General features: G+C 40.6%; 2 protein-coding genes across 2 annotated transcripts; both read left to right on the top strand.

Annotated features, from left to right (window-relative positions):
- Window positions 1,203–2,162, top strand: LOC109829738. Its single transcript, XM_020396777.1, has one exon. The coding sequence runs from the start codon at window positions 1,203–1,205 to the stop codon at window positions 2,160–2,162; it is 960 nt and encodes a 319-aa protein (XP_020252366.1).
- Window positions 9,694–10,310, top strand: LOC109829737. The gene is made up of 2 exons (XM_020396775.1): window positions 9,694–10,131; window positions 10,176–10,310. Exons 1-2 carry the CDS (start codon window positions 9,694–9,696, stop codon window positions 10,308–10,310), a joined length of 573 nt encoding a protein of 190 aa, XP_020252364.1.

Below are 23,145 nucleotides of genomic sequence, written 5' to 3'. Positions count from 1 at the left end.
GCTTTCGGTTCTGTCCGTGATTGGTTGTAATTCAACTCTGATTCGTTGATTAGGCTGAATTTGGCAGTAAGTCGGATTCCTGATTTGGCAGTAAATCCACTTCTGAGTTTGAGTCCGAAACCGATCTTGATTCGGTCGTGATTCATCCGAGTCCGCTCTTGTTTGGATGACTCGTTGACTCCCCGAACCGTTGGCTTGATTCCGCACGCGAATGGATGCATTCCGTTGCTCGCGTACGATTCGTTGACCTCGTCGCCTCGTCACTCGATGGTTTGTCGAATCATCGCGGTGAGCTATGCCAAGGGTCTTATAAGCAATTTTACATGCCTACAAAAGGCTGCCAAATCCTCTCTCTCTCTCTCTCTCTCTCACAATATCCTTGAACCTGGTTGCACCCTCTGTTAAACCCTGATTACAAGAAGATTGTCTCTCTCCCTCTCTTTACCCTAAAACCCTAGAATAGGACGTCTTATTTAAAGACACTCCTGATTTGCCCACCAAGTTAACTTAGCATTTATGTAGGCATCAAAAATTGCCTATAGCGGTTAGCAGGCGGTTAGAGTAGTTATGCGCATGTTAGCAGGCGATATCTCTCCTGCTAATCTGCGCATCTACTGAGATTTCAATGGCGAAGAAGAAGAAGTTTAGCGGGAAAAATTCCTCAAATCTGGACTGGGAGCTTCGATCTCATCTCAGATCGATCACGAGGAGCTTTTGGACACTAATTCTGTTGATAGCGGTGATGGTGAAGATTCTCTTATAGGATCTACGGGTCCAAAGGGAACAGGGAAGGCTAAATCCATGGCGGAGATTCTTGATTCTTCTTTCTCAGGGAATGATTCTTATAGAGAGCTAATGCTGAATCCAATGGTGGGAACTCATTCTAGATTACTCAACAAATCTTTAATGGCGGGAATTCAAGATCGGCAACCCTATAGTTCCCCGTTGGCGAGAATCCAAGATATTAATCACTGTAAGTCTTCTCCATCTTGTTTTGAAGGAAAGAGCTCTTCTAGGGTTTCTTGGGCAGAGGAAGCAGATTTGGTTGATTCCTCTAGTTCTTCCTTATCAAAGCAGTTTCCTAGTGCTAAATCTGATGCTAGATCTTTCTTGATTCCAAACTTAGAGTTCTTCCTTATCAAAGCAGTTTCCTAGTGCTAAATCTGATGCTAGATCTTTCTTGATTCCAAACTTAGCTGTTAATGAGGATTCTGATATCTTCTAGATCTTTCTTGATTCCAAACTTAGCTGTTAATGAGGATTCTGATATCTTGAATGTGATAAAGGATAGTGAGAATTTTAAAGAATCCGAGAAGCCTATTGATTTAGAAAATTCTAATCAGAAAACTTCTTCAATTACTACCAAAAGCTGGATAAGTTTGTTTTCAGACAACAGGAAAATGGGAAATGATTTGGAATTGAATTATGTCCCCTCAGAGTCTAAGGATTCTGTTATATTTGATGATGATGAATGGAATGAGGGTGCCAAAATCTGGCAATTTTCTTTGATTGGGCAAGTCTTAGGTATGAATATCAGATTTAAGGCTATGGAGAGCTTTATTAAGAAAGTTTGGAAGCATTCTCCTGAAATCTGTTTGCTAAGGGCTGGGATTTTTCTATTCAAGTTCAAGAGCAAGAATGATATGAATGATGTAATAAGCAATGGTCCATGGTTTTTTGGATCAAGACCCTTGCTCTTGAAACCATGGGCAGTGAATGAGGAAATCTATAAATCTGATGATTGCATCTACCCCTTATGGATCCAATTACCTGAGCTGAAATTAAACTTATGGAATTCTAAATGCATCAGCAAAATTGCAAGCATCATAGGAAAGCCTGTTGCCACTGATAAATTGACTGCTACTAAGCAAAGATTGACCTATGCTAGAGTTCTTGTGGAGGTTAAAATGCCAACAGTCCTTCCAGACCAGATAACTGTTCAGGGTCCTAATGGAAAATCTTATAATCAGAAGATTCACTATGAATTCAAACCTAGATGGTGTGATTTGTGCAAAGTTGTAAGACATGATGCAAACTATTGCAAAAAAATATCTAGAGTACAAAAATGGATCCCTAAACAAAAAGTATTTCCTGGTGACATTGGAAATTCAGCTGGTGGTAATACCAATGGTGGATCTGTTGGAATGGTACAAGTTCCTTAGGAACAGGTTGTACATGATCAGGGGACTGAGGGTAAGGGGTCTTTACAGCAGGGGGAAAAACCTTGCAATGATCTAAGGCCTGTGCATGTTTTACACAGGAAAAGAATTCCAGTTCATGATATGGGTTTGCCACACCAATCTGGTGATCAAATGGAGTATTTACAGGAAATACATTGTCATGGAACTGAAGGAAAGGGGTTATCACAACTGGGGGAAAACCCTGGTAATAATCTGTCTGTGCATGTTTTTCACAGGAAAAGCAATGATACCTTAATTCATAAATCTGTTGATCAAATGGAGTGTTTGCAATATGTACATACTCAGAGAATAGATTTATATAAAGGAAAGGGGCTTTTACTAGAAGAGAACTTTGGCAGGCCTGTGCATGTTGTGCACAACCAAATGCCAGAATCTGCTACTGAGGGGTATAATCCCTGGATATCAGCTAAAAGAAACAAGTCCTTTTTTCCTGTTAAATCTCAGATTGAAGGCTGTACTCACACAAATGATATCAATAGTCCTAGCAAAATGATAACTGGGAATCCTTTTTTATCCTTGGATAGATTGGATTTTGATCCCTCTACAATTGATAGGGGGAATCTGTTAAAATGAATATTTCTTTTTGGAATGTGAGAGGGTTGAATAAACCCTCAAAGCAATTGACGGTGAAGCATCACTTGAGGGATTACCACCTATCTTTTATTGCTCTACTTGAAACTAAAATTAAGGGATCCTTACTACCTAAGGCTGCTAAGAAAATTGCAAATAACTGGGGATGGATGTCTAATGTCTGTTCCCCTAGAAAAGCAAGAATCCTCATATTATGGGATACAAATGTTCTGGACATTCAAACTATTGCAACCTCTGATCAACATATATCCTGCTCAGTTAAATCTGTGGATGGAAAGCTTGACTTTGTCATTTCTTCAATATATGGACACAACCATATGGATGCCAGGAAGGAGTTATGGACTAATCTGATCAATGTTCAACAAATCATTGGGACTTTACCTTGGATTATTTTTGGTGATTTTAATACCATGTTAAGCAATGAAGAAAAACTAGGAGGCAATGCTTTATCTGATGCTGATACAACAGATTTTGACAACTTCATTAATGGTTGTTATCTGTCCCATTTGAAAACTATTGGTTGTTACTACACCTGGAATAATAAACAAGAGACAGACTCTAGAGTGTGGTGCAGATTGGACAGGGCTTTGATTAATGATTCTTGGATTAGCATGTATAATGCCAGCCAAATTGAATTTCTCCTTCCAAACTTATCTGATCATTCTCTAGGACTTGTGTCTGTTTTTGAGAATAATGCTCAAGGGAGAAAGCCTTTTAAATTTTTTAAAATGTGGTCCAATCATTCTAGTTTCCTGGATACAGTTTCAAATGCTTGGCAGTCAACCTTTGAGGGATACACCATGTATTCTATATATTCAAAACTCAAGCTTCTGAAGGTTTCTCTCAAAGTTTTAAACAAGAAACACTATAACAATATCAGTGAACAGGTGGTAAGAGCAAGAAAAGTTCTGGAAGAGGTTCAAAAGCTCCTTCAATCAAGTCCTCTTGATCCAGAACTTATTAAACAAGAAAAGGACAGCATTATCACTTATAATAAACTAATGGATTGTGAACTGTTTTTTTTTCAGCAAAAGGCTAGAATTAACTGGAGCTTACAAGGTGACAGGTGTACCAAATTCTTCCATGATGTTGCTAAAACTAACAGACACAACAACAGAATTTTGGTCCTCTATAACAATGGAGGGGATAGAATTACAGATGGTGATGAGATTATTAATGAATTAATTGCTTTCTACAAAAAACTAATGGGGACTGCTATGCCAACTATCCCTCCTGATATCAATGTCATTAAAGCAGGGCCTTGTTTAAATGAATCACTTATCAGAGAAATGTCTAGGCCTGTTTCAAAAGAGGAAATAAAGGATGCAATCTTCTCTTTCAAAAGAGGAAATAAAGGATGCAATCTTCTCTATGTCTGAAAATAAGGCTCCAGGGCCAGATGGTTTCAGTGTTTCTTTTTTCAAAGCTGCCTGGTCCATTATAGGCAATGAAGTCACTCAGGCAATAGAGGAATTCTTCAAATCTGGGAAGCTCTTGGGGGAGGTGAACTCCACTTCTATTACTCTTATACCTAAGGTCAATTGTCCAAAGTCCCCTTCTGATTTCAGACCTATTTTATGTTGCAACTGCATGTATAAATTTATTTCAAAGATTCTGGCAAATAGGATTAAGAAGGTGATGGGGTTCCTAGTGAATGATGCACAGTGTGCTTTTGTTCAAGGCAGGCAGATCACCAGTAACATAATGCTTGCTCAGGAGCTTGTTAAAAGCTATAACAGGAAGAATATATCTTCAAGAGCAATGTTAAATATTGATATTAGAAAGGCTTTTGACTCCATTAGCTGGGATTTTATATCTGATATGCTCAAGGGATTAGGGTTTCCAAGTGTTATGGTCAAGTGGATTATGTCTTGCATTACATCTCCAAAATTCTCACTCTCTTTCAATGGATCACTTCATGGCTATTTCAAGGGTGAGCGTGGCCTAAGACAAGGGGATCCTCTCTCACCTTACCTCTTTATATTGGGAATGGAATACCTCTCTAGGAGTTTGGGCTTACTGAAAAAAGATAAGCTATTCAAATTCCATCCTAAATGTGGTAAGCTCAAGATCACGCATCTTATGTTTGCAGATGACTTACTCCTCTTCTCTAAAGGTGACTTATACTCAGTTGTAAAGTTGTTCCAGTGTGTTAAAAATTTTGGCCTTATCTCTGGTCTTGAAGCAAATCATGAAAAAAGCTCTATATACTATGGAGGGGTTGATGATCAGATGAAAACCAGAATAAATAATTGCCTGAGATTTGATGTAGGGGTCCTTCCCTTCAAATACCTGGGTTTGCCTCTAATAACCAAAAGAATGTCCACTCTGGACTGTCTTCCTCTGTTCAGAAAGATAGAAGGTCAATTCAAAAAATGGGTTAATCATAGGAATCTCTCCTATGCAGGTAGACTTCAGGTCATTAAAAGTGTGATCCTTGGAGTGCAGATTTACTGGACATCTAACTACATTCTTCCAAAATGTGTACTCAAAAGAATAGATGACCTATGCAGGAAATTCCTGTGGGGAAATAATAACAGGACCCCTTTAGTTGCTTGGGATAGAGTCTGTGAAAGTAAGAAATATGGAGGCTTGGGTATCTTCTCAGCATCTACTTGGAGTATGGCATCTGCATTGCGATGTATATGGTATATTCACAACAACAAAGAGAACTTATGGATCAAATGGATTCATAGTGTATATTTAAGGCACAAAGACATTTGGCAAGTCACAGCAAAAAATGGAGACTCATGGTCCTGGAAACAAATGATAAAGGTCAGAGATGTTTTTTTGGTTCGATGTGGAGGTGCGGAAAATCTAAAAACTCTTATCTCCTCTTGCTATATAAAATGACAAAATCAAATTGTCAGCTCTTTATAATGCTCTCTCATCTGCTCAAACTATGGTGCCTTGGTGAAAATTTGTCTGGGAGGTATCGAATATTCCTAAGCACTCTTTTGTTAGTTGATTGGCGATACAGAACAAGCTTCTCACACAAGACAGGTTATTAAAGAGGGGAATAATCACTTCTAACACCTGCTACTTATATTTTGGAGCTGGACAGGAATCTAGAGATCACCTGTTTTTTGAATGCTTTTATTCAAGTAGAGTTTGGAATTCTATCATGGATTTGTTGAAGTTCAATTGGAAATCTTGCCTATGGAGATACATTTTGGATTGGTACTCTAAAAGGTTGAAGGGAAGAGGATTCAAGCAAAAAATAAAGAGGATGGCATTAACAACTACAATCTATTGCATTTGGAGAGAACGAAATGACAGGTTGTTCAACCAGAAAAGTAAAAATCCTGTCAGCTTGGCGAATGAAATCAAGTTTGAAATGTTAACTGCAGTGCTTAATAGTCCATTATCTGCTTACTGGGAAGATTTATATTGTTGAAATCTGGGTTGGTATGCTCCCGGATCCTCTTTTGTTTTCTCAGTTGATATGCTGAGTTATAAGGTGTACTTAACTCTCTCATTTTGGTGATGAAATAAAAATCTTTCACTGGCCAAAAAAAAAAAAAATTGCCTATAGGTCCCCGAATACATCTCAAGACAAAGAGAAGACGATAAGCGTCATCATTCAAGTTAGGAAAGGATTATCCGGCCCCATGGAAGCTAACAAATATACAAAGTGAATCATTAGAGTGTACAAATCAACGGAATGACGAAATGCGCAATACAAGTCCGGAGAAGTCAGAAAGTGTCAAACACCTCAAAGTGACCCGCACAAAGGATTGGCATTTAGACCATGTTATAATTTGTATCTAAGGAAACTCAACATATAAAAGTTGTAGGTATCTTCGTCAGCTTTACAACGCATCTTGAACCAGCTCAATCCGAGGTCGGACGAGAGAGTTAAGACCAAAATACCGAAGATACCATAACATGACCCATGCTATAGTAACCGCGGGTCACCAAAGAGTGACCCGTGCTACAGTAACCACGGGTCACCAAAATCCGATCCGCCACAGTAATCTGATCCGCTACAGTAATCCGGCGTGCTACAGTGATTCCGACCCGCTACAGAACCGACCTGCGCTACAGTGATCTGATCACACAAAGAAGTAAAGTTTTGACTATGCTGCGATTTGAATCTGAAAAATCTCAAAACATAAAAGTTTTAGATCTCTTCGTCAGTTTTCCAACGCATCTTGAATCAGCTTAATCGGAGGTCGTACGAAAGAGTTAAGGCCAAAATATCAAAGATATCTCAAACTGACCCGCGCAGCGGCGGGGCGGATCAGTCCGCCCCGCGCGGCGGCGGGTCGGATCCATCCGACCCGCACCCACGCGGGTCCCATCAGTCCGTCTCGCGCCCAGAACTACCCGTAACTTCCAAAACGCGTTTTTAGGCTGTTTTGATCGGTTTCTTCTGTTCCAGAGTATCCTAACTGACTTGATATCATCCCCAAATGTGGTTAGGCTGTTGTTAACTGAAGATAGAGCCAAATCACTTGTTCTTATCCTAAAACCCGTATCCGGAGCCCTATAAATACAAGCCTAGGACCTCCTTTCAAGTGGGGCGAATTATTATCAAGACGTGGAGGTGCTGCTGGATTGAGGAGTCAAGGAGCACGAATTTCAGCGAAGGCAAATCAGATCCCGACGAACTTCGGCATAAAGAAAGAGCTATTCGAAGGATCTGAACCCCGTCCGTCCGTCCCGTGAGATTAGGCTTAGTCTTAATCTCGAGAAGAGCCCTGATTTCACTTGGTCGATTTGAGTGCTTCAAATCAGACACTCCCTCGGTGAAGGCGAAGCTCTGCCTAATTTTTTATGAACCGGATCCAGATCAAAGGTGGTCCACGAATAAACCCCGGCACAGGCAAAGACACCCACGCAAGCAGAAGATCGATAGACGATCCCCCTGCGTTTGTTTTGACGAGAGTTGTAACTTTTGTTTTCATTGTGTAAGAGTCTTATAAAAAGACTATCTTTTTTTGTTTTCATTGTAAAGACTGAAGTTATAATGAATACCGTAATGAATACATCAATTTTTGACGCAAACAATTTAAAAAAACTACTAGGACTGGGCCTAGTTTTCATATCCGCATCCAACTTGGAGCTTGAGTCGGTACCCAATACTAAGGACATTATTAGAAATTAAAATTTCATTCCCACTTGCAAATAAATGATATCAAATATGAGAATGGGACTAAGATTGATATTCCCGCTTCGTTCCATAAATGTACACAAACATGAGAATTAGAATGAACAGTTCATTTTCATATTCATTTTGCATGACATCATTTTCTGCATTCCATTCCATTTTCACATGATTTCGTTCCAGCGTACCAAACAAGGCCCATCCTCAAAACTCTCCGGATTAAACTTCTCCAGATCCTCCCAGTATTTAGAATCTCGTCGCATTGCCCGTGCATTGATAATTACTCAAGCTCCAAGCTCGATGTTGTATCAACGTCGAGCACTTTGCATGTATTGGTGCATTCGTGACTAGATTCAAATAGTGAAAGGTCTAGAACGTAATGTCTTCATCTTCAATTGTCAATTTTCGTTTGAGCGCTTGTCGGAGCTCGAATTGCGCCTTTTTCAAGAAAAAAAGGGCTCTTCATGAACTATGCCCTTGTCCATTCGATAGCTGTCAATGTAGAGCTCGTACCTCTGAAGAACAAGTATTGTGCCAATACTAGATAGAAAAAGAGTATGTTTGGGAGAGCCTATTGTTAGGAGCTTACAACTCATAGAAAATTCGTCACGTACAAATGCACGTGACAGGAAAAAGGCACATATGAATTAAAAACTTTAACTGAGACGTATGGGACATAATAAGATTTTCGAAATCAAAATCAACTACTAATTTGTTTAAGGAGAAAGTAAAATGATGTTCATTTATTTTTTATTTGCAAGAAAGTTGATATTTTGAAATTAATTTCATCCTTTTTAACAAAATACATATATCAATATTATTTTTGCAGTCCTGGTTTATAGGGTTAATAGATTAAAGAATATTTATAGTTTTGATCCTCTCTTTTTAATTTACTTTCCACAACTTTAAGAAATATTAATTTATTGGTGTTATAATAATTTATATTTGGGAGTGATTATTGTTCTGGTGCCCTTTGGAAGAGGGGGCTCAGAGGGTAATTTCTCAAAGATATTTATTAACTATAGTTTACAAGTTTGCAGCAAAAGATTACAAGGAGGAATCGACGTTTTTGAAGGTGACTTCATACAAGCGTAAGGTGGAGATTATTTTGACATAGTCTTGTATTTCATAAAATTCTAGTTGGACTTGGATTGAGGATTAAATTTAATTAGAAATAATCAATTGCAATTGGAATTGAATTCTAATCGTAAATAATTAGAATTGATAATCCAAGTTAGAGAAGGAGTCCTACAAGAATTCTAGAAAGAGGAAACCTCCTTAAATACCATTTTAGAGGTTCATTGTAAATCAAGCCATAAGAGATCTAATAAGAGATGTAAATTGTAAGAGAGAAGTAGAATGAACTAAGGGGAGAAATCTAGGGTTTGTGAGAGATATTTTGGTGAGATTGAGAGAGAGTTTTTTGTGGGATCTATCTTAGATAATAAGAATAGATTATCTTGTAATATGTAGAATAAAAGAAGACTTGATTCTATTCTCTTGATTTGTTATTCTATGGTATTTGCTTTACTCTTTTGTTCGAACTAGTGTTTGGTGTTTTCACATTGCCCAATGATTGATTGGTCTATAAAAAAAGGAGAATAACTAATCATGGTGTTTGGTTACACTTCCGCATAGATATCCAAGTGTTGCACAACGATTAGTCTCGGGCTGTGGGTGGCATGCACTAACAATTGGTATCAGAGTGTCAGATATTACCAACAATTGGTATCGGAGCAGAATTTCAATTAGATTAGACTTAACTTTGAGGAAAGGTTTGATTTTTGTGGCATGGAGATGGAAAACTCTTCTGTGATGAAGATCGAGGTTGAAAAGTTCGATGGCAAGAAGGATTTTGGGCTTTGGCGGAAAAGGATTGAGACATTCTTGATCCAACATGACCTAGATCAAGCTTTGCTGAGGGTGGAGAAGAAGCAAAAGATGACAAGTGATGAGTGGAATAGGATGGATAAGAAGGCAGGAAGTATGATTCTATTCTCTCTTTTGTGGTACCACATGATCGAGGAAACTATCTCAATCAGCATGTGGAAGAAACTCGATGAGTTGTACATGGCCAAGAATGTAGCTACAAACTTGTACCAGAAGCAACAATTGTATGGATTGTGGATGAAAGGAGGTACATCACTGTTGGAGCATTTAAGAAACTATAACAAGACGGTGATCCAGTTAGCGCCAATGGGGTCAAAGATTGAAGATGATGACAAAGTGGTAATTTTGCTTAGTTCTTTTCTCGTGAGCTACCAATATTTGAGGACATGATAATCATAGACAACCCCAGAATCACTATGGACGAGGTCAAAGCAATACTTCTCACGGAGGAATTTCAATGGCGACAAGGTGCTGGTGATGAGTCAGGCTCTGGTGCCGGGTTAATAGCAGATCTGTGAGGGAAGTCTTCAAACTAGGTAGGATCACAATCTATGTGTTGCTTATTTTGCTAAGAAAGGGTCACATGAAAAAAGACTACTTCAAATGCACAGAGTGGTTGAAGGGGCAAAATATGGGAGATAGGGTAAACTAAGCTTCATATGAACTTGGTATTATGGAAAATCAACTAGATGAGGCATTGGCAGTTTCAGAGGGTGAAATTCGGTGGGTTGAGGTGTCGATGGTTCCTATTGTAGGCGTCAAAAATTACCTATGAATTTCCGCACGCAGCTCGAGATGAAAAGAATACGATGAACGTTATTATCCACATCAAGGAGGATTATCTGATGTTATAGATAAGCTAACAAATATACAAAGCGAGTTGATGAAACATACAAATCAACGAGATGGTATAATAACGAAGAAGCGACTCGACCTGGGGTTACATTTCACCCACAAATGAGTAAGCACCACTCGTGTCTCACTCATCCCAAAGGTGTCTCACCCATGGGAGGTTGTAGAGATCTTCATGAGCTTTCTAATACACCTTGGATTACTTCATTACGAGGTTGGACGAGAGAGTTAGAGCCAAAACACTCAAGACAGTCCAGACTGTTTCGCACCTACGAGACACCAATTGTGTCTTGTACATTTTGACCATGATACAATTCGAATATGAAGAATCTCAAAAAATAAAAGTTGCAGGTCTCTTTATTATCTTTCCAACTCATTTTGAATCATCTTATTCCGAATTTTTTTCAAAATAGTTATGACCAAAATACCCGAGATAGTCCAAGCTGTCTCGAACATGTGCGAGACAGTTGAAGTGACTCGCGCGCAAGTCAGCTCCCGATGTGTTTTCTAATAAGATTAGCATCTAAAACTCCTTGGGGTCATCCATAAATATGTAGGTTTATCTTTAAACGTGTGGAAGCTGTTACATAATCAAAAACCCACCTAAACGGATAATAACGGTTGTTCTTCGACCCTATCCACAAACACAGCATTCCTATCCACAAATATGGCACTTAAATCCTATAAATACACCCCTATCACCCTCATAAAAGGAGATCTAAAGGGAGCCATGAATTTTAGAGGATTTAGAACGAGTGCAGCATGAATTTCAGAGGAGGGCTAGCAGATCTTGGCGAACTTTAGCATAAAGAGTAAGCTATTCGAAGGATCTGAAGCCTCGTTCCCCCTTTCCTCCGGATCAAACTTGGTTTTGATATTGAGAAGAGTTGTAATCTCGCTTAGTCGAGATTATCACTTCTGTAATTATTTTCTTTGTGAAGCAAGAGCATTGACTAACTTTTCTATCAACCGGATCTGATCCGTGGCGATTCACGAACTAACACATCCCCGGCACAGGCGAAGATCCCACACTAACAGAGACTAATAAATAGGATTTGTGTGTTATTTGATAAAGTTATAATCTTTTATTTTTCATTGTGTAAGAAAATCTTATAAAAAGATTAACTTTTCTATTTTTTGAACTTGTTATCGATAAACTATTATAACATGTTCAATGATAATAAAAAACCAACTTTTGACCCAAACACATTGTCGACCATAGTGAGAGCCAACAACCTTCCTACGAAGGCTGTTGTAGGTAATAAAAATTACCTTAATTCGTAGCAAAAAAGCTCAAAACTGACAAAAAATGCTAATATCTCTCAAACCGTAAGGAATTTGGTAAAACGAACAGGAGCAAACCGAACCCTTTGGGGATGGTTTGGTCGGCTCTATCTTATCGAGATAGTCGATTTTTATATATAATTCGTCTAATTCCGACTTACGGTTTGAAAGTTATGACCTTGTAGGCATAAAAAATTGCCTATAGGTTCTCGCATAGAGCTCGAGATAAAAAAAGACAATGAATGTTACTATCCGAGTCAAGGAGGATTATATGAGTCAAAGGAGATCATCTGATATTGTAGAGAAGCTAAAAAGCACACGAAATAAGTCGGCGAAGCGTACGAGTCTGTGAAACATGCTAAACGATAAAGGAACAACTCAACCAGGAGTTGTGCTTTATCCACAAAAGGGTAAAGTACCATGTGTGTCTCATCTACTATATGAGTGTTTTGCCTATGGAAAGTTGTAGATCTCTTCATCAGCTTTCCAACGCATCTTAGATTATCTTATTCCGAGATCGGACGAGGGAGTTAGAGCTAAAATACCCGAGACAACACAAACTGTCTCAGAAGTGCGAGACAGACTTCACTATCTCGGAATGCGAGACAGTCATGACTATCTCACACAAAATCTGAAGAAGGTCAAAAGATAAAAGTTGTAGATCTATTCGTCATCTTTCCAACGCATCTTGGATCATCTCATTCTGATATCAAACGAGGGAGTTAGAGCCAAAATACCCGAGATAGTACAAACTGTCTCGGAAGTGCGAGACAGACTTCACTGTCTCGGCCATAGAGTTGGTTACAACACGTTTTTTGACGGTTTTTTGGCTTCATAACTACTTGAGATCAACCATAAACATGGGGAGATGGTTACAAACTGAAAGGAGACCCACTAACATCATAAAAGGATGGTATTTAGGTAGTGGGACAATGGTTACAAAAGGGGGCTGATTAGAGAGCATCCAAGGGGGCTGATTAGAGAGCATCCGATCGAGCATTTGATAGAGCAATCCAGAGCAGAGAGAGCATTTTGGAGCAGAAGAGACTTGAGCTTTTATTGATTTTGAGGAAGAAATAGAGAATTTTTACCCTTTGACAAGCATGATTTGGTGATTCCTAGAGATCTAAGCTCAGACTTGATCTTTGGACGAGTGAACATCTTACATCGATAAGATATTCGCTTTCAAATCTTTACTTCGATAAACGAAGGAAAGATTCCCAAACACCCTCACGATCTGTGAATCGGTGGTCAACGAGCCAAAGCACTCCCGGCACAGGCAAAGTCCCACAAAACAGGAGTTGATGTAATTTTTCTTTTGTTGTGTAAAAGAAGTCTTATAAAAAGACTATCTCTTTTGAATTTGTTGTAATCGACCGAAGATATAATGAATTCCATAACAAAACCAACTTTTGACGCAAACAAGCTGGCGACCACAGTGGGAGCCAACGGTCTCGCTGCCGAGACCGTCGTGTCGCAGCCGATCAAGATCCCGGTTGAATCCATGGTCGAATACGAATTCGACCAAACCAAGTTTGAGGAATATCTCTCATCATCCTCTTCAAGATCTTCATTGTCTCGCAAGTATAAGAGGATCTCACAATGGAGGAAGACCTACATGCCAAAGAAGGCACAAAATGAAGACTCTCGCCTGATTGTTGCTGAGGATTTTACTCACAACACCTCTGCTCACAATGAATCTTATCTAGTTAAAGAGTCATCGAATCAAAGCCCACCGGCACTGACGAAGAGGGCTCGTCAGAGACAACGTCAGCGCCGCGCTCGTCAAATAGCTAAGGCTTTGGAACAAACCGACGGGGTTCGTTATCATGCGGACCTAGAGTCGAGGAGATATCGAGTGGTTCAGTTGTCTCAACAACCAATCACTCATATTTCTGCTAAACTAACGACGGATGAATGGACTTTAGTCAAGAGGGCTCGCTCAACCCTCAAAGAAAGTATACAAAAGCATTGTGCAAACGCTGCTTATGCCCGTGCTCTTTCATAACAAAGACGAGAAAGGAAGAAGGAAACGGTGGCCAAAGAACCACCGAAACTCTGCCAAGTTTGGATTCCAAAGTTTGGAGTTGTAAAAAATCAGCATTCGGAGCCCGTTAAGACTCCATACCCGCAAGGGGGTGGTTCTAAACGTGCGACTCCCGACATAACCTTGGATCGCTCAAAGACAATAATAAATTGTCCTGAGAATGCCAACAAGGTTTTACACCCCCAGAAGAAGACGTGTTCACCAAAAGACATCGTCATACCTGGGAGGTCAGGCCAACAGACGATACGATTTTTTGGCAATCATACCGATGAATCGTATTATCAAGTTGAGGGTGTGAGTAAATTTCGAAAGAGAGTTATTCGAGAAATAAACTCTCATTGTTCCTGTGCGCGACTCGTTAAAGCAGCATTATCAGAATGTGACTGTTTCAAACGAGAAGCCATCCCACGAAGAGTCTCTGTATTGTCGAAGCCTAAGCCGAGATATTTCCGCAAAAGAAAATCAGCTGTCCAAGATGATGAATTCCCTGAAGTCACCATCAACGTGGCTGTTAAAAGAAAGTCTAAGCGGCATTCAAATGACTCAAATCCCGACTTTTCCCCGAGAGGAAAAGTCAATCCAAGAATTGCTCGAAGGATGTCTCGACTCCAATTAGGAGCCATCAGACGCAGAGATTACAAAAGAATGCAAGAAGGAATGTCCTCGGAGGATGAATTCTCGGTGATACAATGTCTAGCACGGGACAAATCAGAGAAGTACTCACGATCACCTCTGATCAATTTGCTCAAATGCTTCAAGAAGCTCTAACGAAGCAACGTGAAGAAATTAGAGCTGAGATGAAGACAGAGATGGAGTTAGCTATTCAACAAATAAGAGAATTGCTAACTCAACAACCTCAACCTCCTGAGTCCAGTCAACGAGCTGAATCCAGCCGCCACCCTCAGAATGTGGCAGATGATAGTGATCCAGAAGTGGATGAAGTCATTATGGCTGATACACCTCCCAATAGCAATAACGCTGGGGGTGGTTTAACGCACTCTCCCAATAACGATAGTGGGGGTGGTTCAATAGCACCTCTTACAGGGGGTGATCTAACTCATTCTCCTCATCGTCCTTCAAATGAAGGCATAGACGATGACGAGAAAATAAAAGAGCTTGAAAACAAAATCAACGCTTTGATGACAGCTCAAGAGGTGAAGAAGACGGGTATTCCATGTCCCTATCCAAAAGAATGGGATTCAATACCATACCCGGCAAAGTTCAATCTGATTAACTTCACACCGTTTGATGGGAAGAGCTCGCCTGTTCAGCATTTGATTTATTTCAAGTCTCATTTGGGCATGATCTCCGGAAATGAGGCTTTAATGGTCCGGTCATTCGTTGGCACCCTTCGTGGGCCCGCCTTCGATTGGTACCGACGTCTCAAGCCAGGGAGCATCAATTGCTGGGGTAACATGGAAAGTTTGTTCCTCAGTAATTTCTTCGATGATGACACCGAAGTGTCAATCGGAACCCTTCTGGATGAGAGAGCATCCAAGAGGGCTGATTAGAGAGCATCCAAGAGGGCTGATTAGAGAGCATTTTGGAGCAGAAGAGGCTTGAGCTTTTGATAAATTAGAGCAAGAGAGAGAGTCTTCCTTCTTCACAAACATCCTCGAGAAGCTTTTGGCGATTCCTAGAGATCTAAGCTCAGATTTGATCTTTGGAAGAGTGAACATCTTACATCGATAAGATATTCGCTTTAAATTCTTACTTCGATAAACGAAGGAAGAATCATCAAAACCTTCACGATTCAATCAGAATCTGTGAATCGGTAGTCCACGAGTCAAAGCGCTCCCGGCACAGGCAAAGATCCCACACAAGCAGCGATCCAAACAACGATCCTGCGTTTTTTTCTAAAAAGTTGTAATTTTTTCTTTGTTGTGTAAAAGAGATCTTATAAAAAGATTATTTCTTTTGAATTTATTGTAATCAACCGAAGATATAATGAATTCCACAACGAGACCAACTTTTGACGAAAACAGACCTATTCTTCATAGCATGTTCTGAAGTCCACTTGCAAGACTGGACTTCGCCTGAACATTGAAGTTCGCCTGCAATGCTAAGTTCGCCTGACAACTTAGCTCGCCTGAACTAATTGAAGCTTGCCTAACAGCTTCACATACGAGGTTCGCCATGCAGCGAGGCTCAACATCAGAAGACGAGGATCACCACGTCGCGAAGCTCATCATTGGAAACGAGGTTCGAAGCTGATCATTGGATACGAGGTTCGAAAATCGTCGTTGGATACAAAGTTTAAAGCTCGTCATTAGAAATGAGGTTCGAAGCTCGTCATTGGATACGAGTTGGACTCAGCTATCAAAGACGAAATTCGTTGGTGAATACAAAGCTCGTCAGACAAAGTTAGTGAAGATAGTTCGCTATACTGCAAAGTTGGCCTTAGAAGACGAACCTTGCCGTATATTGAGGCTCGTACAATCAGATGAACCTCGCCATGTAGCAAGGTTCGTCATCCACTGTAACAGCTCCGAAGACCCAGTCAGCAATGTGAGTTAAATCCAAAGAGTCAGTTACGCCATGACTCCATGATTTTAGCGCATCAGTACGCTCTCTACCCATAATTTTAGCACGTCAGTTACGTGCTGAAACTCTATAAATAGACGCAATCAGCTATAAAGATGTGACTTTTGGAGGGCAGATGAAGAACACGGGAGGCGAAGCTTTGGCATTCAAGATTAAGATCCGAACCTCGGTTCTAACAATCTAAGCCATCAACAAAGTCTGATTCTCTTCTCAAGTTAAAGTGATCTTGATCTGATCATCAACGGGAAGCAAGCTCGACTCAAGCATCGAGTGAGACATCCTTTCACCACCAAGAACCCACATTAAACAAGGAGCTGAATTAATCTTCTCTTCATCTATAATCGAGAGAGGGTGTGAGTGATTGTAAGGGATTCGTACCAAGCGATCAAACCGATTCTTCAAACAAGAAAATCAACCACACTTCAATTTTTTGACCCTACAGTTGTGTGTCGCAGGCTCGGATTCGGTCTCGATTGACGTAGAGCTTGAGTATGAGTTTGACCAGGCCAAGTTTAAGGAGTATCTATCGTCCTCCTCCTCCAGATCCTCCACACCTTACAAGCATAGGAAGATCAATGCCCCCATTACTGCTACAATCTTGCCTTGTAACGCCCCTTCTGGTCTCCAATGAGGTCGAATCTGTAGATCTGGACTCCTCCTCAATCAAGGAGATAGCTATGGAAGGCGCACTCACTTTATCAAAGAAAGCTCACCAAAGGCAGCATCAATACCTCGCGCGCCAACTCGCCAAGGCTTTGGAGCCTGTTGACGGGTCTGCTATGAAGCGGATCTAAAATTCATAAGGCGTCGAGGGCCCCAATAGCAAGAGAATAACCCCTCCAAATTAGCAACGAATGAATGGATCCAAGTTAAAAGGACCCGTTCAACCCCCAAGGAGCGTGTTTAGAAGCATCGCGTACTGCTTGCGCATACACGGATTCTCGTGTAGGAAGCACAAAAATTAAAGCAGAAAGAGGTGGTCAAGAAACCACCTAAAGTATGCCAAGTTTGTAGACCGAAGTCCAAATTAATGTCGAAAACAGCCCGAACAGCGCCCGAAACTGTCAAAAGATACTCTGCTGGCTCGGTCAGAGCCGAGCCACCAAGTGCTAGCTCAACCAAGGCTGAGCCACCAAATGGTGGCTCGCACCAGATTTGAGCCAACTCGGTCCACCTTGTGCCTGGTTCACCTCCTGTGGTCTTTTTTAAGGCTCCGACAACCTCTATTCCTGTACCGATGAATCACGCACCTCCGGTGGAGCCCTGCTGTGGCGTGGACTTGTCCCGATTCAAGATGAGGATGACGGATTGCCTAGGTCCTTTGTACAAGGATCGAGGCAAAGTACTGATCAAAGAACGCTTGGGCCCAGTGAATGAACCCCGAGCAACTTATTGAGTTAGGGGTCGCACATGCTCTCGCAACAATTCAGAGCCTTCTCATAAAGAGAAAACTCCTATAACAGACTACGTATCGAAATCCAAGAGCCCGTTGAGGTCCCACACTCATGAAAGTGTGGCTCCAAACGTGTGACCCTTGAGAACGCCAACAAGGCAGCAAATCCTCAGAAGGAAACGTGTTTGTCAGACGACAATGTTATACATGAGCAGTCATGCCAACACACGATAGATTGCTCCGATCATCATGCCGATGAGTTGTACTATCAAGCAGGGGGTACGAACAGATCTCGAAAGAGAGATAACCGGGAGACGGACTTTCATTGTCCGTACGCCAAACTTATCAGGACAGTATTATCAGCGTGTAACTGCCCCAAGACCGCTTCACAGAGGGTCTCGGTATTCCAAATGCTTTCCTCTGAAATGTTAAAGTCCAAGCTAAATTGTTTACACAAGAAACGATCGGCCGTTCAAGGTGACGAACTTCCAGAAGTCACAATTAATATGGCTAATAAGGGAAAGTCGACTCGACCTTCTAGTTCTTACCCCCTCATATCGCATTGTCTAACCCAGTTGCGATCGGGAACCATTAGACAAAGGGAGTATCAGAGGATGAATAGAGGACTATCCTTGGAGGATGAAGCATCAGATGCTAACTCTGCAGTCGCTTATGACAATACGGTATCCAGCGCATGATAAACCCGCGAGACATTTATGATCAACACCGAGCAAATGATCAAAATCCTTGAAGACTCTCTGGCCAAGCAGAGAGAGAATTTTAAATTTAAAATGGAAATGGCTATGCAGCAGATGAGGGAAACACATAACCAATAGATTCAGGCTTTGTCTAATCAGATTGGCGAATCTAGTCATCACAACAATGCCTACCGGACAGGTGGTGATTCAGACATAAACGAATACCTTAATGCTGATAACCATCCCATTGACCAAAATGTTAGGGGTGATCCCACTGAAAACAACAACGCTGGAGGTGGTTCCATCGAAGATGACAATGCGGGGGGTGGCTGCATTGTTCCTCTTAGAAATCGTCCAAAGCATGATACATAAGAGGACGAAAAGATGAAAGACCTCGAGAGCAAAATCAATGCTCTGATGTCTTCTCGAGAGGTGAAGAAGACCGATATTCTGTGCCCTTATCCGAGAGACTGAGAGTCGATCCCGTATCCGGTGAAGTTTAACCTGATCAACTTCACGCCGTTCGACGTGAAGGGCTCGCCCACTCAACATATGATCTAGTTCAAGTCCCACTTGGACATTATTTCTAGTAACGAAATCTTGATGGTTCAGTCATTCATGGGCACCCTTCACGGGGATACCTTCGATTGGTACCGTTGTCTCAAGCCTGGAAGCGTCAATAGCTGGGATGACGTGGAAAGCTTATTTTTTGGCAATTTTTTTTATGACACCGAGGTATCAATTAGGATGCTCTTTGAGGAGAAACAAAAAGACGAAGAGACGGTCGACGATTTCGTCAAGCGCTTTCAAAATAAGGCGATGAATTATTGAGATCCAGTCATAGAAGACTTCATCCTCCAAACCTATCATAACAACCTGTTCATTGATATCTTGGAAGTTATGGGAGTAGCACCATCCAAGACTTAGAGAGAGTTAAAGGTGCACGGAGAGCAGACCGAACGCTTTCTTAGAAGGAAGAAAACCGAGAGAAGCCAACCAACGGCTAACCCTCCGAATTTAAGCTTCGACTCCCGTGGTAAGGGGAAGACACATGTAGCAACTATTAATGTTAATCAGACGTCATAGCAGCAACCCCGAAGACAGCAAAAGACTTCGGATCCGAGACTCTAAAAAGAGTACTCATTCAAGGACGAAGACGTTCCGGCTATTTTTGAGTCCCTTCTTAAAAACAACAAGATCAAACTGCCACCTATCAAAAATCAGGAGGAAGGTAATAATACTTTGGATCCGAAGTACTGTGCATACCACAGGAGGATCCTTCATTCATCAAGGCTTGCTTTACTTTCAAAAATAACATCCAAGTCTTGGTTGAAGCCGGCGTCATAACGTTGGAATAAGCCAAATGAGAACCAGACTCCGAAGAGTATACGGGTATAAACTGCTTCTCCATCCTCCAACAAGTATATGAAGATAAACTGTTCCCTGCATACTCCAACAGGTATATAAGTCTAAACTATTACCTAATTTTAACGGGAAGCTCCTGGAAGAATATTGTATGTGATATTCTTAAGGATAACCCAACCATTCAGCTGAATACAAAGTATTCCTCATTAGACCCAGTTTCGTAAGGAAAGCTGAGGGTGGATAACCCATGTAAGGGGAAGTCCTTGGAGAGTGACATGTCTGGTATTCTTAAGGATAATCCGGTCACTATAAATGGGGATAAATGAGAAACTCCCACTCGGACTCTAAATGTTTTCAAGGATGAAACGCATCTCATTGTCGAGATCAATTTCACCAACTTCCAAGCACTCTTTTGCTGAGATAAGATTTGATCACTTTGTTGGATCAATCTTCCCTCATAAAAAACACTCCCACTGGTGTTTGACGATTTACAATATTCCACCATAAAGTCTCACACTGATCAAATTAATTAACAGTGAGTCCACTAAAATTCTTTCTGGTTTAATCTGTTCAAACTCACGCTGTGTCTGTGCACTCAACACTCTCATTGTTAGAGTCCGAACATAATGCTTGGAATTTTAATCTGCCAATCCTTGACAAAAAAATTGTCAAACCCCTTTATGTTAAGTCTTTATCACTTGACATCAAGAACCCCACAAAGTGATCGGTACAAGTCAACACTCCCAATATAATTTGTACTCTCACTCCCACTCCCACCTAGTCAAACCTTCTTACAGTTAAGATCACCTCGAACTCTCACTTGGTCAAACGTTCCAACAGTTAGGGCCAGAACCATAATTCACTCTCGATAGATGAGAAACACATCTTTGGTTCGATAATCAAACCTTCTAACAGTTAGGATTATCCGAATCTTTTCGATTCTCAGAGTGGAGATCCCACTCTTAGGTTCACCTTCCCGAATTCTTGAAGTGGAGATCCCACTTTGAGTTTTCTTTGTAATTAGAGATAGAATATAAAATTCTTTCTCTTTAGGTTTGGGAGATAGAATATAAAATTCTTCCTCTCCTACATCGGGTTTATCTTTACCCTAAAAAGAAGACCAAGGGATAGAATATAAAATTCTTTCTCTCCAGCATTGGGTTCGTCTTTGCCCCAAGAGAAGACACCATCTTTCAACTGCAAAATATGTGCTTCACACGTATGGGGAATTTTATCCCGAATCCTAATTAGGGATAAGTCAATGCCTAACACGCGTTACCGATTTAGTCTTTCACTGAATCTAAGTCTGGAGAATTTTATCCCGAACCCTAAGTAGGGATAAGACAACGCCTAACAAGCGTTATCGGTTTAGTATTTCACTGAGTGACGAAGACACCATAATCCAAGTCTGGGGAATTTTATCCTGAAGCCTAAGTAGGGATAAGACAAAGCCTAATACATGTTGCCGGTTTAGTCTTTCACCGAGTAAAAAAGGCACTAGAATCCAAATCTGGAAAAGTTTATCCCGAAGCCTAAGTAGGGATAAGTCAGCGCCTAACACGCGTTGTCGGTCAGTCTTGAACCGTAAAAAGGATAAAAGCTCACATATTCGATATTATGGCAGGTTGTTATTAATAACATCATAATTCGTGCCTCACACATACAAGGACTTTTATCCCGAATCCTAAGAAGGGATAAGTCAGCGCCTAATACACGTTGTCAGGTAGTCTATTCCCGTAAGAAAGACGAAGTCTATGTATTCAATATCGTAGCACTAAAAAAGTTAACTCTTTTAGCATAATATTACATGCAGAATGGACTTAAACAATCTGCATGGTAGCCCGACTCAAACGGTAGTCGGTAAAGGCTTATCAAATCTATTGATGGCTAAGGGCTTGCCAAAAATCCTATGAGCACCCCGCAAGGGATAATTAAGTCTATGTATTCAAAATTATACCGCTAAGTCTAAAAGAATTCATTCTTTTAGCATAACGTCACATGCAGAATAGACTTAAACAATCTACATGCTAGCCCGACTCAAACGGTAGTCGGTAAAAACTTATCAAATTCGTTGATGGCTGGGGATTTGCCAAAATCCTATAAGTTTGATAGTCATTGACATACCAGCTTCATTAGTTGGTCTCGTGACATAAGAACCCAATACAACATCAAGTCCAGCCGAAGTCTCCACGAGGAACTTTGAAAGCATTTGCAATGATAGTCGTATCAGCTCCAATAGCTGATCCTACAACCAAAACTCCCCTATAGTTAAGTAAATAACTAACGGGACGTAAATGTGAAATCCATACATGCAGAAGAACCAAGCCTCAATAGTTGGCATTGCAACCTCTACATTTGGGACTGCCACGCATTGCAATGAAAGTCAATACCGGTCAATGCGTTGCAATGACGGCCAACACTTGTCAACACATAGCTGTGAGTCAACGATGGTCAACACGTTGTAATGAAAGTCAACAACAGTCAATACGCTGCGATGAAAATCAACACCAGTCAATGCATCATGATGAAAGTCAATGCTAGTCAACACATTACGATGAAGGTCAATGTGTCGACAAATTTCGCCAAAACAAGGCTTCGATCAATTCTAAAGCAAAGGATAATTCCAGGGAGTTCAATCACATTCAGATACCAACTCCCAACAAAGACAGTCAGTTTAATGTCGACTTAATAACACGATCTAAGGTCAGAAACCAATACATTAATTTTAGTTTGAGACTTCGACAACGGTCAGACGATAAACACAGCACCGAAAAAATTTTAGCTATTCGACAAAATACTGAATAAGCTAAAAATTAAAGAAGTCAAGAACTAAAGCCAATTACAGGTCCTTTTATACCGACTGAAGGTTGGGCCTATCATATCTAAAGTATTCCAGATTCTTGTATAAAAAAAATAAGATTGAAACACTTTAGAGGGGATATCTGTAGGCGTTAAAAATTACCTATGAATTTCTGCACGTAGCTCGAGATGAAAAGAATACGATGAACGTCATTATCCATATCAAGGACAATTATCTGATGTCATAGATACGCTAACAAATGCACAAAGTGAGTTGATAAAACATACAAATCAATAAGATGTTACAATAACGAAGAAGCAACTCGACCTAGGGTTACATTTTACCCACAAAGGAGTAAGCACCACTCATG

Source organism: Asparagus officinalis, chromosome 2 (genome assembly GCF_001876935.1).
Source record: "Asparagus officinalis chromosome 2, Aspof.V1, whole genome shotgun sequence".
Lineage (NCBI taxonomy): Eukaryota > Viridiplantae > Streptophyta > Magnoliopsida > Asparagales > Asparagaceae > Asparagus > Asparagus officinalis.
This window is presented reverse-complemented; position numbering and strand designations above follow the sequence as displayed.

Excerpts from the sequence above, each read along its gene's own strand:
- LOC109829738 (XM_020396777.1), top strand. The coding sequence starts at position 1,203 with ATGAGGATTCTGATATCTTCTAGATCTTTCTTGATTCCAAACTTAGCT.
- LOC109829737 (XM_020396775.1), top strand. The coding sequence starts at position 9,694 with ATGGAGATGGAAAACTCTTCTGTGATGAAGATCGAGGTTGAAAAGTTC. Across the intron at positions 10,132-10,175 it reads TTGAAGATGATGACAAAGTG|GACATGATAATCATAGACAA; the intron begins GTAATTTTGCTT and ends CCAATATTTGAG.